Consider the following 13939-nt stretch of genomic DNA (forward strand, 5'->3'; position numbering starts at 1 on the left):
AACTGGAGGAGTTGCCATACTGCATCTGGAATGAGGCAATGAAGCTGGTCAAATGACAGAAGTCTCGATGAGTTACGTTTTTGAGATAGTGACCACAACTCCCCAACTTTTATCATGGTCAATTATAGTAGCAACCGATACGGGATAGTATTTAATTAGTGGATGGACAATTATGACGGTATTGTTAGCAACATGGGAGCGTAAATTGGGAAAATGTTTCTCAGAGAAATGCACATCTGATTTGAGGAGGTGGTTTCAGGGACACTTTTACAGGGTTCTGGATAGATTTGCCCAGCAGTCATGGAAATGATGTTCAGATAAACAAATCATGGTTCACAAGAGGTAAGGAACATTTAGGCAAGAGGAAAAATTAAGCATTATTCAGGGTTAGGAAAAGAGTATTCAGCAATGGCACCAGAGAATTTTAAGTTAGTCAGGAAGGATCTTAAGAAGGATTTACAAGTCGAATGGGACTTGAGAAATCCTTGGCAAGGAGGATAAAGGAAATCCCCAAGGCGTTTTACACGAGTGAAGAACAGAAGGATGAATAGTTTGAAAGTAGGACTACTCAGGAGCAAAGCTGAAAACGTGTCTGGAGGATGAGGTGAATGGTGAGGTTCTTAATGTATTACTTGTTTCAGAGTTACCAAGAAGATGGGCTGTGATTGAGACATTAATGTAGGAACACGGCAATGTTAAGAAAGAGCTGTCGATGGAGCTTCCGATATACACCACGTTACTACGGGAAGTGAGGGAGGAGCTTACAGGAGCATTGACACTGACCTTTATGCCCTTTCCGGCCATAGGCGTAGTAACACCGGATTGGAGTATAGAAAATGTTCCGTAAGTCAATAAAGGTAAAAAAGATAATCCTTGGGATTATAGACCAGTGAATGTTACATCTGCTGCGGGCAAAACCTTCGAAAGGATACTAGCGGACAGGAATTTTCTACATTTTGAAAAGCAAAATATTATTAATTGTTTCCAACATGGCTTTTTATTGGTGAGTGGAGAAAAGTGTAGGGGAGATGCCAGAGATAATTTTCCACAACATGTGCAAGTTACGCACAGAATATATACCAACTTTTGGATCGACAGCCTCTGATCATGAGTACCAGGGCATTGTGCATGGAAAGTTGTTGTTTTTTAAAAAATAATACATTTTAAGGTTTTTGAAGATCAGTGTCAATGAGGGTAGGGGTGTGGATGTTGTACATTGGACTTCTGCAAAACCTTTGACAAGGTGACACATGACAGCTCGGTATGGAAATAAAATTCCATACGATCCAAAGAGATCAAAATTAGCCTTCAAGGGAGCAAGCAGAGTGTGGCTGCAGAAGGTTTCTCCTCTGAATGAAGTCTCGTAACTAGTGTGCGCCGCAAGGTCTCAAAGTAGGGACTGGCCCGAAACGTCGACAGTGCTTCTCCTATAGATGCTGCCTGGCCTGCTGTGTTCCACCAGCATTGTGTGTGTGTTGTTGTTTGAATTTCAAGCATCTGCAGATTTCCTCGTTTTTGGACTTTAGATATGTGTTAATTTATAGCAATGATCTCGATGCGAATGCAGAAGGCTTGATCTGTAAATTCGCAGCTGACACAAAATTAGGAGATGGTGCTCGCGGTGAAGATTATCGTAGTTTATAGTGTATCTAAATGGTCACTGGAGTGGTAAATAGGTTGCTAAATGAACACGAGCTGCAATGGTTTCATGTGGAGGCTGGTGATTTTGTGGAGGGAGCAGCCAGAGGAGGTGGATGAGACAGGCACAATTGTATAATTCCAGAAGCAGCTGGAATATGGAAATGGAGTGAAGAGGCAAGGAGGGAAATGGACCCATCACAGGAAATTGGGATCATCTTGCTGGGTACTGTGGTCGGCATTGTCTCGTTACGTAGATGGGTCTATATTGGTGCTCTATTGCTCTATGACCCTATCGGTAGAGGGCGCAGGTATCACTGGACAGACGTTCACAAATGGCGTAGAAGTTAATGATAACGGGGAATGTTTAGCCCCTAAGCCAATTGCTGCACTGATACAGGGGATGGAGATACTATCATATTTGCAAAGTCACCATTCTCTGTCTGACTCAGCTTGTTTTTGTAATTCAGAGCATCACCAGCAGGTGGAGCTTTCTTGCACCCGGACCAGTGGAAAAGGGAAGACGAAAATCAGCAATCGTCAATCACAGTCAGAATGACTACAGGTATGTTCACTGGGATCTTTATGAATAAAATTCTGTCCTCTAGGTGCACAATAGTTCAGATGAAGAAAATTACACTGGCCCTAACGGAGCACAGAGAAGTTTCATGACGCATGGTCACTGATCCCACTGGTAAAGCTGCATTAAGTAATTAATCAGTTCCAGCGCAGGGACCTGACACCAGTAATGGTCGAATCACTCCGCTCATCATGCAAAGCTTCAGCTGCGTGAAAGGAACAGAGACTCCTGAATCAGGTGGCTGTGAGTGAAACACAGGAATGCAACATCGGGCTTGTGCGTTGTGTAAAAGTCCAGGGTCAGTTTCTGCTTCACGTCTAGACAGGCCCTGACAACTGCAACTTTCATTTATAAAATTCAGAGCAAAATGCTTTGAGCATTTCGAGGATTTCAGAGATTTTGTGTTCCCTGTTTTCTGTAGCCGAGCCGAGAACATTGCCAGCTTTGATCAGGAGACCCTTCATTCTAGTTAAATTTGTGTTCTGTTTCGGCGTTTTACTAAATGGAGAAATGGTGATCGTGGGTTTCTCAAAATACCTTTAAGGAGCATCAAAGCTGACAGGGCACAGGGAATGTAAAATAGCAGGAGATAAACATCTGGACCAATGTCATTGATGAGTAGGATTACAGTGAATCTCACGGCATTTCATGGGGCTAATTCGATCTGGTACACGCAAACTGATGGAGGAACTCAGCAGGTCAGTGAACATAGATGGAGGGAAATTAATAATTTAAATCTGAGCCGAGTCTCTGAATAAGACCATGTGCATCGGATCTAATCTCCTATAATTGAACTATTCGGTCTGCAATCCCCAGTACTAATAGAACCCTACAATATACTGACCCAATCAGCAGGTTATAAACGTCAAAAGACCACGCTGCAATTTTATTCTGTGCTGCAGCTAATGAAGACAAACATGCCAATTATCCACGCCACACTTTGAATTAGAAGTTCAAAGTGCACTTTCGTTTAATCAAAGTTCATATACGTCATCATATATAACATGGAGGTTCATTTTCTTGCAGGCGAACTAGCCAACTGGATATGAAATTGCTTATGCGGAAGGATTCAGAGGGTTAATAACAGAGTGCTATTAAATTTGCAGGCTTGAGGCTAGTGGTGTGGATGGGCTACAACGTCTACTGTTTGTTTTTTTGATCTTAATGATTTGGTAGATAAAGTTGTTAATACCGTTCGTAAGTTTACAAATGCCATCAACATCGGTGGTATAAAGGGGTTACATAAGATTATAAGGAGACTGAGACGAACGTGGAAAGTGCATTCTGGAATAGATTCACTTTGTAAAGTTAAACCAGAGCAGGAGTTGCACAGTGAATATTAGGGCCCTGGAAAGTGTTGTAGAACAGGGGCAGCCAAGAGTACAGATGCACGATTTCCTGGAGCTGTTTATACACATGGGCAGGACACAGGAAGGATGTCATTAAGATGGAAAAAAAGCACAGAGAATATTCCGGAGGACATTACCTGGAGTGAAGCTATTGAGCTATAAGGGGAATCAGGACAAGTTGGGACTGTTCTTCCTGTTGCACGATCTATGTGTCCTTATCTTGAGGAAGAAGCAGAAAAAGTTCCATATCCTTCCTCCAATTTTCGTGTCATCTGGAAACTTACTTAATCAACCTTCCGCCTCAAAATCCAGGTCATTTATTAAAATCACAACTAGCAGGGGTCCCAGGACTAGGCACCACTAGTCACCGACCTTCAGGCAGAATAATTATAAGCTGATGCATTTTGGAAGGACAAACCAGAAGAAAGGATTAACGGTCAGTTAGTTAAGAGTACAGATGAACAAAGAGACCTTGGGGTTCAAATCCATACATCCCTCAAGGTCGCTGCGCAGGTTGATAGGGTAGTTAAGAAAGCCTATGGGATGCTAAGCTTCATTAACCGGGGTATTGAGTTCAAGAGTATAGAGTAGATAGGTCATGTTGCAACTCTACAAATCTCTGGTGAGACCGCACTTGGAGTATTGTGTTTAATTCTGGTCACCTCATTATAGGAAGGATGTGGAAGTTATGGAGAGGGTGAGGAGGAGATTCATCAGGATGTTGCCTGGTTTGGAGAACAAGTCATATGAAGCAAGGTTAGCAGAGCTGGGACTTTTCTCTTTGGAGCATAGAAGAATGAGAGGGGACTTGATTGAGGCCTACAAGATTATGAGAAGCATGGATAGGGTGGATAATCAGTACCTGTTTCCCAGGGTACCAATTGCAAATATCAGAGAGCATATGTACAAAATTAAGGGAGGGAAGTTTAGGGGAGACGTCAGGAGTACTTTTTTTTATACAGAGGGTTGTCAGTGCCTGGAATGACTTGCCAGGGATGGTGGCTGAGGCTAAAACATTAGGGGTACTTATGAGCCTCTTGGACAGGCGCATGGTTGAAAGAAAAATGGAGGGTTATGGGGTAGTGTGGGTTTCGTACTTTTACTTTTAAGGATTACATGGGTCGGCACAATATGCAGGGCTGAAGGGCCTGTACTGTGCTGTAGTGTTCTATGGTTCTATGGCAATGCTCAGTATTCAACCCAAGTGATGGGACAGCGTGTTGTACAGTGGAATATCAGATCTAGCGGATTGGACAGTATGTAATCCAGTGGCTGGTCTGTGATTGAAACAGGTGACTGGAAACTTTGTGATATTTGCTTGTGGGAGATAGTCACAATGATAGTCCCAGTATCACCAGGCACTGTTTCATTAAGATTGTCTGGTCATCCGTTTGTTCAACTTCCGCTTTCAATTGGGGCACGAATGCGCAAGCGCGTGGACGTCAGCTAGTGAGAACAGCGAGGAGAGTTTAAAAGCGAGAAGGCTTTACAGAGCGGGCTACGAAGGAGCGGGCGATGGAGTAGAGGAAGACAGAATAGGAACGCTTTGGTTCACCGGGGCTTAAACAATGACGGGTTGAGAAGAGGTAGGCTGCCTGTGTAGAATTAGAGACAGGAAGCATGTGTGTGAGGCCGTTGGTCTTTGCTGGGTGTCAGATGTGGGAAGACCTGGAGACTCTCAGCTTCGCGGTTGGCCACATCTGCGCCAGGTGCATCGATCTGCAGCTCCTGAGGGACCGTGTTAGGGAACTGGAGATGCAGCTCGATGACCTTCGTGTAGTCAGGGAGAGTGAGGAGGTGATAGAACGGTGCTATAGGCAGGTAGTTACACCGGGGCCCAGGGAGACTGACAAGTGGGTAACAGTCAGGAGAAGGAAGGGTAAGAGTCATAGGCTAGAGAGTACCTCAGGCGCTGTCACCCTTAACAATATGTACTCCTGTTTGAGTACTGTTTGGGGGCGACCGACGTGCTGGAAGCAACAGTGGCTGTGCCTCGGGCACAGAGTCTGGCCCTGTGGCCTAAAAGGGCAGGGAAAGGAAGAGGATGGCAGCAGTGATAGTGGACTCTATAGTTAGGAGTCAGACAGGCGATTCTGTGGACGCAGGAAAGAAACGCGGATGGTTGTTTGCTTCCCAGGTGCCTGGGTCCGGGATGTTTCTGATCGCGTCTACGATTTCTGAAGTGGGAAGGAGAACAAACAGGGGTCGCGGTACATATTGGTACCGATTTCCCAACTTGTAGCTTATGGATTAAGTCGCGTTCCTAGCGGCTCTCTCTCTTTTAATATATTTTATATCCCACTAACAGATCCTTTTTAGTTTTGATGATTTATTACTCCTACTGAAGGAGTTATTACTTCTACTGAAGGATTTACGACTTAATTACAATGGCCGAAAAAGGTCATTCTGGTATTGAACTGAGAAGCGGCAAGATTTTTTCTGAAATGGAACAAACGGAACAACCAAGAAAACGAAGGAATCTGTTACACGAGCAGGAATATTTTCTTCAATACAAGATATGAAATCGGAATTCGGATCGCTTAATATTATAATTGATAAGCTGGCCAGTTCAAACGGGAAGCTTGAAAAGGTTCTTTCTACGATTCAAGATTCTTTGAAAAACTTGGACTCTCAATTTCAAACACTTCAGCAGACTGCAACCCAAATTGAAAGTGAGCATGATCTATTCAAGCAAACTATTAAAGATCAAGGAATGAAGATATCTTCGATGGAAAAGAAAATCAATGAAATTACCTCGGAACTATCTAAAACGAAGAAAAGAATGATTGATCTAAATAGTAGAGGGCGTCGGCGGAATCTGCGTATTCTGGGACTGCCTGAAAGTACTGAAGCTGGCGATTTGTTAAAATTCTTTTCAGATATCCTGTACTCACTTTTCAATGAGACTCTTGAAGCTCGCCACTTAATCGACAGAGCTCACAGAATTCCATTTTCTCGCCGTTCAGCCGAATTACGTCCTCGAGTAGTTGTACTTTCTTTGCATTATTATACGACTAAAGAAGCCAGAAAGGAGCGGATGTGATGTTTAATTCGACACAGATTCGTATAGTCGAAGATTATCCTCCCGAGACTTTTGCCGAAAGAAAAAAATATCGAGAAGTTATGAGTGAAATGTATAAATTAGATGTAAATCCCTCCCTTCGCTTTCCAGCAAAACTCATAATTTTTCCTGAAAAATCTCAATTATTGAGAATCTACTCTCCTCAAGAGGGATGGGAATATATTAAAAACCTTAAAGTGAAGCCTACTGAATAAAATATTAAAGTTATTCCGATTACTCAATAGGCAATTTTGAAGTATTTGCTGTAGGAGTTGTTTATGGAGCTTCTGAGTTAAGTACATTCTATACCTTTTTATTCTCTGGTATGGGACGTGGTTGATTTTTTTTACCTTATTAGTAATTACTACATATGTAACTGTCTTATAGGGAACATTTATAGTATTGTACTTTAATGGTCCTTGTAGGACCTGCTGTGCATTGATCTTTTTATTTATTTTATTTGTTTCAATGCTTATAGTTTTAGGTCTGTATTATAGATATATATCTAAATATTTATATATATACTCATTTATTTTTCTTCTTCGAGAGAAAGAATATTGTTTGTAACATTATTCGGCCGGATTTATTCTTTTTTCTGAATATGTGTTTAAGCTACTTTGATGATTCTAAGATGGCCGTTGTTGATTATGCTTTTATTAATGTTAGACATAACATTATAGTGGTTGAATTCTGTTTGTGTCTTTCATTATGGCTATTTTCCGTGGGATTTTTGCTTTATTTTTACTATACGGAGCTGCATAACGGAGAACAGGTTCAAGGGTTATTAGTCAGCATGGGACCAGCCTATTGGTTCTATAGTCTCTATCTTTTGGGTGGGGGGAGGGGGAGGGTTCTATTAGAGTAGGTTCTTTTCTTGATTGTGCCGTTCTTTTGATGGATTTCTCTTTCGTAAATGCATCACTCCTTCTGGTTGTACTCGCGCCTTTGGGTTTGATCTGTACTTGCGAAACATTCCTTTTATATAATATTAAATTCAATTCTAAACATGGATGTTAATAAAAGCAATATAATATCTTGGAATTGGAACGGTGTTAATCACTCCATTAAGCGTAAAAAGATGTTGAAGAAATTACAAACACTTAATTCAGATATTATTTTTGCGCAAGAAAATCATATATGAAAACAGGATGAGGACAGGTTTTTCCGCTTTTGGAAAGGACCCTATTTCACTCGCTGTCGGATAGTAAAATAAGAGGCATTTCTATATTTCTTAGTCCCAAAATCCCTTTTGTACACTTTAATACTACTACTGATTCGCTTGGAAGATATTTATTTGTTACTGGTTTATTATCCGAGCAAAAGGTAGCTCTGGTGTGTGTATACGCACCTCATGTAGATAATTCTGATTTTTTTAAGAAACTTTTTTCGGAGTTACTGAATCTAAAAGAATATAAGCTGATCATGGGTGATGACTTTAATTGCTGCCTAAATCCGGCGGTTGACAGGTCATCAAACAATCTGTCGCTTCCTAATAAAGCGGCAGCTTGTATTAACTCTTTTTTATTAGTATATGGCCTGGTCGATATTTGGAGATATAAACACCCTAATGATAAAGATTTCTCTTTTTTCTCACACGTCCATTACAAGTATTCTCGAATTGATTTTTTTTTAGATACTCGTCTGTTAAACTCCGTTGTTGAATGTGCGTAGGACATCATTGCGCTCTCAGATCACGCGCCTTTAAAGTTAATCCTTAAGCTTTCGGATAGATTTTTGAAAATCTCACAGTGGAGATTGAACCCCGTATTGTTACAGGATCCAGCTTTTGTTAATTTTATTAAGCAGCAAATTTCTATATTTTTTGAATTTAATACAACTGAAGTAATGTCAAATCTGGTTATATGGGACACCTTGAAATCTTTTCTTAGTGGACAGATAATCTCATATTCAGCAGCCTTGAGAAAGAAAACTAAAGCAGAATTGTCAGTGCTTATTAATAAGATTAAACAGATAGATAAAGTGTATTCAGTTAAACCTACTGAAGACCTATATAAAGAAAGGGTCGAACTTCAATCACAGTATGATTTGCTCCTGACCTTCCGCATTGAACAGCAAATTTTTAAAACTAAAAGTATATTTTATATACATGGGGAAAAATCTGCCAAACTTTTAGCGGGTCAGTTAAAGGCTGGGATGGTCAGAGGACAGATTTTAAAAAATCGCCGACCAGATTGAACAGAAACTTTAGATCGTTATGAAATTAATAAGATATTTATGGACTTTTATTCTAATCTTTATAAATCTGAACTCTCTGATAGTACTATTACTATGGATAGATTTTGCAAATGTTAAACATACCTCAGATTTCGATTCAATATGTTGATATGTTAGATGCACCTATTAAACAAGAGGAGATAGGCAAGGCTATATCCCCAACGCAAATACGTAAAGCTCCGGGACCTGATGGTTATATGGTAGAATTTTACAAGACTTTTTATGAAATGCTTATACCACATCTTCATCAAACGTTTACCGTCTCTACATCCTCTGGGAAACTTCCTAAAACTTTTTACGAAGCACTAATTTCATTGACTCCAAAAAAAAAGAAAAGACCCACTGGAATGTATATCCTACAGACCTATTTCTTTACTGAATGCAGATTTTAAAATTTTCTCTAAGATTCTAGCAAATAGGTTTGAGAATATCTTGCCTAATGCTATCTCCAACGATCAAACACGATTTATAAAAAATAGGTACTCACATACTAATATTCGAAGATTGTTAAATATCATTTATTCCCCCTCAGCCAAAGAATCTGAATGTAGTCTATCTTTGGACGCAGAGAAAGCCTTTGATACGGTGGAGTGGCCTTACCTATTTCAGGTTTTGAAGAGTTTTATTTTGGTCCAGGCTTTATGCCCCGGCAGCTGCGGTTCTAACTAATAATCAAACGTTTCCTTATTTTAGATTATATAGAGGTACCCGTCAGAGTTGTCCCCTTAGTCCTTTATTATTTAATTTGGCTTTAAAACCACTTGCTATTGCTCTTAGGGATTCTAATTCTGTGCAGGGTGTTAGGAGAGGGGATAAATTACATAAGGTTTCATTATACGCGGATGATTTACAAGTTTACATCTCAAATCCTAGGAAATCAATTTTTTATGTTACCTATATGTATGGAATTTGGTATTTTTCTGGATATAATCTTAATTTACATAAAAATGAATTATTTCCTATTAATAATTATTCTGATTATTATGATCAAATACATTTTAATATTGCCAAAAACCATTTTACTAACCTTGGTATCAAAATTACTAAAAATGTTAAAGACCTATATAGGTATAATTTCTTTCCTTTAGTTGAATATACTCAACAGACGCTTTCTAAATGGTCACCTATGCCGGTGTCATTGATAGGTCGAACAAATGCTACAAAAGTGGTTATTCTACCGAAATTTATGTATATATTTCAAGCAGTTCCCTCTTTTGTTCCAAAAACATTTTTTGATAAAATAGATTCTCTGATTTTGTCTTATGTTTGGAATAATAAAAGCTCTAGCGTGAATAAACTTTTATTGCAAAAATCAAAAAAAGATGGAGGCATGGCTTTACCAAACTTTAGATTTTATTATAGGGCAATTAATATTTGTTATTTTACTGTTTGGATTTATGATATAAACGACCAAGTTCGCCCTTCATGGTTACAGCTGGAGGAAAATTCAGTAATGGGGTTTTCGTTAACTTCTTTATTAGGAGCTCCTCCTCCGTTTTCGCTCGCCAGAATAGGTAGACAAGCTTTCAACCCTATTGTCAAACATACGTTAAAAATTTTGTTTCAATTTCGTAGACTTTTTGAATTAAATGATTTTCTACTTTCTGGTAATATTTATTCAATTTTCTTTTTTAAACCATCAACTTTGGATAAGGCTTTTTTAACATAGAAAATTAAGGGAATAAAAACTGTTTTTCATCTGTTTTTACAAACCTTTAATGTCTTTTTCACAGTTAATGGATGAATATGATATCTCTAATGCACATTTTTTCAGATATTTACAGGTTAGGAATTTTTAACGTGTTTATTTTTTTACCGAATTGCTTCTCGGCCTGCTCTTTAAATTTGGCTTATGGTAGTTCTCAGTTTAAACCTTTTCAAAAACGATTAAAAGCTATCATTTATAAACAGTTAATGAATGCTTGCATGTCGCCTAATGCCAGGGTTCAACGCACCTGGGAAGTAGAACTTCAGCATTCACTTTCAGATAATCAATGGAGTAAAACTGATTATTTAGTCAATGATTCATCTATCTGCGCACGCCATATCTTAAATCGTTTTAAGATAGTACACAGGGGCCTATATGTCCAAAGATAAATTGGCGCATATTTTTCCTAATATAAAATGCAGAAATGGCTACTTTAACTCATATGTTTTGGTCATGTGTAAGTTTAAATAATTTTTGGAGGGATGTGTTTGGAATATTATGCAAAGTTATAGATGTTGATGTTCAACCGAATCCACTTACAGCAATTTCTGGGATAATTCCAGAGCAAGCAAGCAAAGTTTCTGCTTCCGCCCAACACGTGATAGTTTTTTCAACTTTACTGGCTAGGACAGCTATTTTGCTACACTGGAAAAAATCTAACCCACCTACTGTTTTTTATTGTCTTTCCTCCATTATGTCGTGTCTTAGCTTGGAGAAAATTATAAGCCGCATATTTGATACATCCTTTAATTTTGAACAAGTCTAGCGACCCTTTATTCAGTATTTTCACATGGTTTAATTAATTTTTATTGATTTATTTTTCTTTATTCGCTTTGGGGAAAATCCTTATCCAGGAAGGTTCGGAGATGACTGGAAGGATGTTTCTTCTCTCTTTTTTTAAAATTTTATTCTCGATTGGACTGCCCAATCTTTCTTTTTCTTTCTTTTTTTTCGTTCTCTTTTTTTTGGTTTCAGGTTAGTTAGCGTTTTTCTATCAATATAATTTCCATTTTTTATGATTGCTATGAGGAGTTGTAGTTTTTTTGACCATTGTATATATAACAGCATAATATTTTATCTATCTGATTTTGAAATTATATACTTTCTGTTTTTATTATTGCTGTTTATATGTCTTTTATATTATCTGTTTGCTAAACTCCTCCTGTGATTTGTATATTCTTTATTTGAAAATCAATAAAAAGATTGAAAAATGAAATGTACATATTGGTACCAACGACATAGGTAAGAGAAGGGAGGAGGAAACAGATTACAGGGAGTTAGGAAGGAAGCTGAGAAGCAGGACCTCAAAGGTAGTAATCCGGGGATTACTGCCTGTGCCTCGCAACAGTGAGAATAGGAATAGAGAGAGGTGAACAATAAATGCGTAGCTGAGGGATTGGAGCAGGTGACAGGGATTCAGATTTCTGGATCATTGTGACCTTTTTAGGAGCTGGCGTGAACTATACAAAAAAGACGGGTTGCACTTCAATGCTGAGAAACCAATATCCTGGCGGGGAGGTTTGCTAAAGCTACTGGGGAGAGTTTAAACTGGAATGGCTGAGGATGGGAATCGAACTGAAGTGACGGAGGAAGAGGCTGTTAGCTCTCAAATAGAAAAAACTTGTAGGCAGTGCGAAAATCAGGTGATAGAGAAGGGACGCGCTCAGACTGATGATTTGAGATGTGTCTATTTTAATGCAAGGAGTATTATGCACAAAGCTGATAAGCTCAGAGCGTGGATCAGTACATGGTATTATAATGTGCGTCCATTACAGAGACTTCGATGGCTCAGGAGCAAGAATGGTTATTTCGAGTGCCAGGCTTCCGATGTTTTAGAAAGGATAGGGAGGGAGGCAAAAAAGGTGAGGGCGTGGCACTGTTGATCAAAAATAGTGTCACGGCTGGAGAAAAGGGGTATGTCATGGAGGGATTGTCCACAGAGTCTTTTTGGTAGAGGTGAGAAACAGGAAGTGATCAATAACTCGACTAGGTTTTTTTAATAGACCACCCAATCGTGACAGGGACATCGAGGAGCAGATAGGGAGACAGATTCTGGAAAGGAGTAATAATAACAGGGTTTTTGTGGTGGGAGATTATAACTTACCAAATATTGATTGGCATCTCCGTAGAGTGCGGGGTTTAGATGGAGTGGAATTTCTTAGGTATGTTCAGGCAGGTTTCTTGACACAATATGCAAATAAACCTACAAGAGGAGAAGCTGTACGTGACCTAGTATTGGGAAATGAACCTGTTCAGGTGTCAGGTCTCTCAGTGGGCGAGCATTTTGGAGGTAGTGATCACAATAATATCTCCTTTACCATAGCATTGGAGAGGGATAGGAACAGACAAGTTAGGAAAGCATTTAATTGGAGTAAGGGGAAATATGAGGATATCAGGCAGGAAGTTGAAAGCATAAATTGGAACAGATGTCCTCAGGGAAATGTACGGCAGAAATGTGGCAAATGTTCAGGGGCTATTTGCATGGAGTTTTGCAGAGGTATTTTCCAATGAGACATGGAAAGGATTCTAGGGTGCAGGATCCATGTTGAAAATCTAATCAAGAAGAAAATGAAAGCTTATGAACGGTTAAAAAAACTAATTAATGATGGGCATCTAGAAGATTATATGGCTAGCAGGAAGGAGCTTAAGAAGGAAATTAGGAGTGCCAGAAGGGGATATGAGAAGGCCTTGGCGGATAGGATTAAAGAAAATCCCAAGCTATTCTACAAGTATGTGAGGAGCAAGAGCATAAGACGTGAGAGAACAGGACCAATCAAGTGTGACAGTGGAAAAGTGTTTATCGAACTGGAAGAGTTAGCAGAGGTACTTAATGAATACTTTGCTTCAGTGTTCACTACAGAAAAGGATATTAGTGACTATAGGGATTACTTGCAGCGATTCCGGAGGATTGGAGGGTTGCGGATGTTGTTCCCTTAATCAAGAAAGGAAGTAGAGATAGCCCAGGAAATTATAGACCAGTGCGTCTTACTTCAGCGGTTGGCAAGATGATGTAAAAGATCCTGAGATGCAGGATTTATGAAAATTTTGAGACTTATAATATGATTATAAATAGTCAGCATGGCTTTGTCAAAATCATGTTGTGCCTTAAGAACCTGATATTATTTTTGAGGATGTGATAATACACGTTGATGAAGGTAGAACAGTAGATGTAGTGCATAGGGATTTCAGTAAGACATTTGATAAGGTAGCCCATGCAAGGATTATTCATAAAGTAAGGAGGCATGGTAACCAAATGGATATTCCTTTGTGAATCCAGAATTGGCTTGCCCACAGAATACAAAAAGTGGTTGTAGATGGTTCATATTCTGCATGGAGGCCGTTGACCAGTGGTGTGTCTCAGGGATCTG

The 13939-nt window shown here is 39.3% G+C and overlaps 1 protein-coding gene across 1 annotated transcript in view; it reads left to right on the plus strand.

Annotated features, from left to right (window-relative positions):
- Positions 1–328: 328 nt before the first annotated feature.
- The window catches only part of LOC140724319 (uncharacterized), a 35265-nt gene continuing 21654 nt past the window's right edge, over positions 329–13939 (plus strand). Inside the window, exons 1-2 of the mRNA XM_073038768.1 lie at positions 329–342; positions 2109–2203. Coding sequence (XP_072894869.1) covers positions 329–342; positions 2109–2203 — 109 coding nt within the window. The remainder of the gene's footprint in view (positions 343–2108; positions 2204–13939) is intronic.

Source organism: Hemitrygon akajei, unplaced genomic scaffold, assembly GCF_048418815.1.
Source record: "Hemitrygon akajei unplaced genomic scaffold, sHemAka1.3 Scf000187, whole genome shotgun sequence".
Classification (NCBI taxonomy): Eukaryota; Metazoa; Chordata; class Chondrichthyes; order Myliobatiformes; family Dasyatidae; genus Hemitrygon; species Hemitrygon akajei.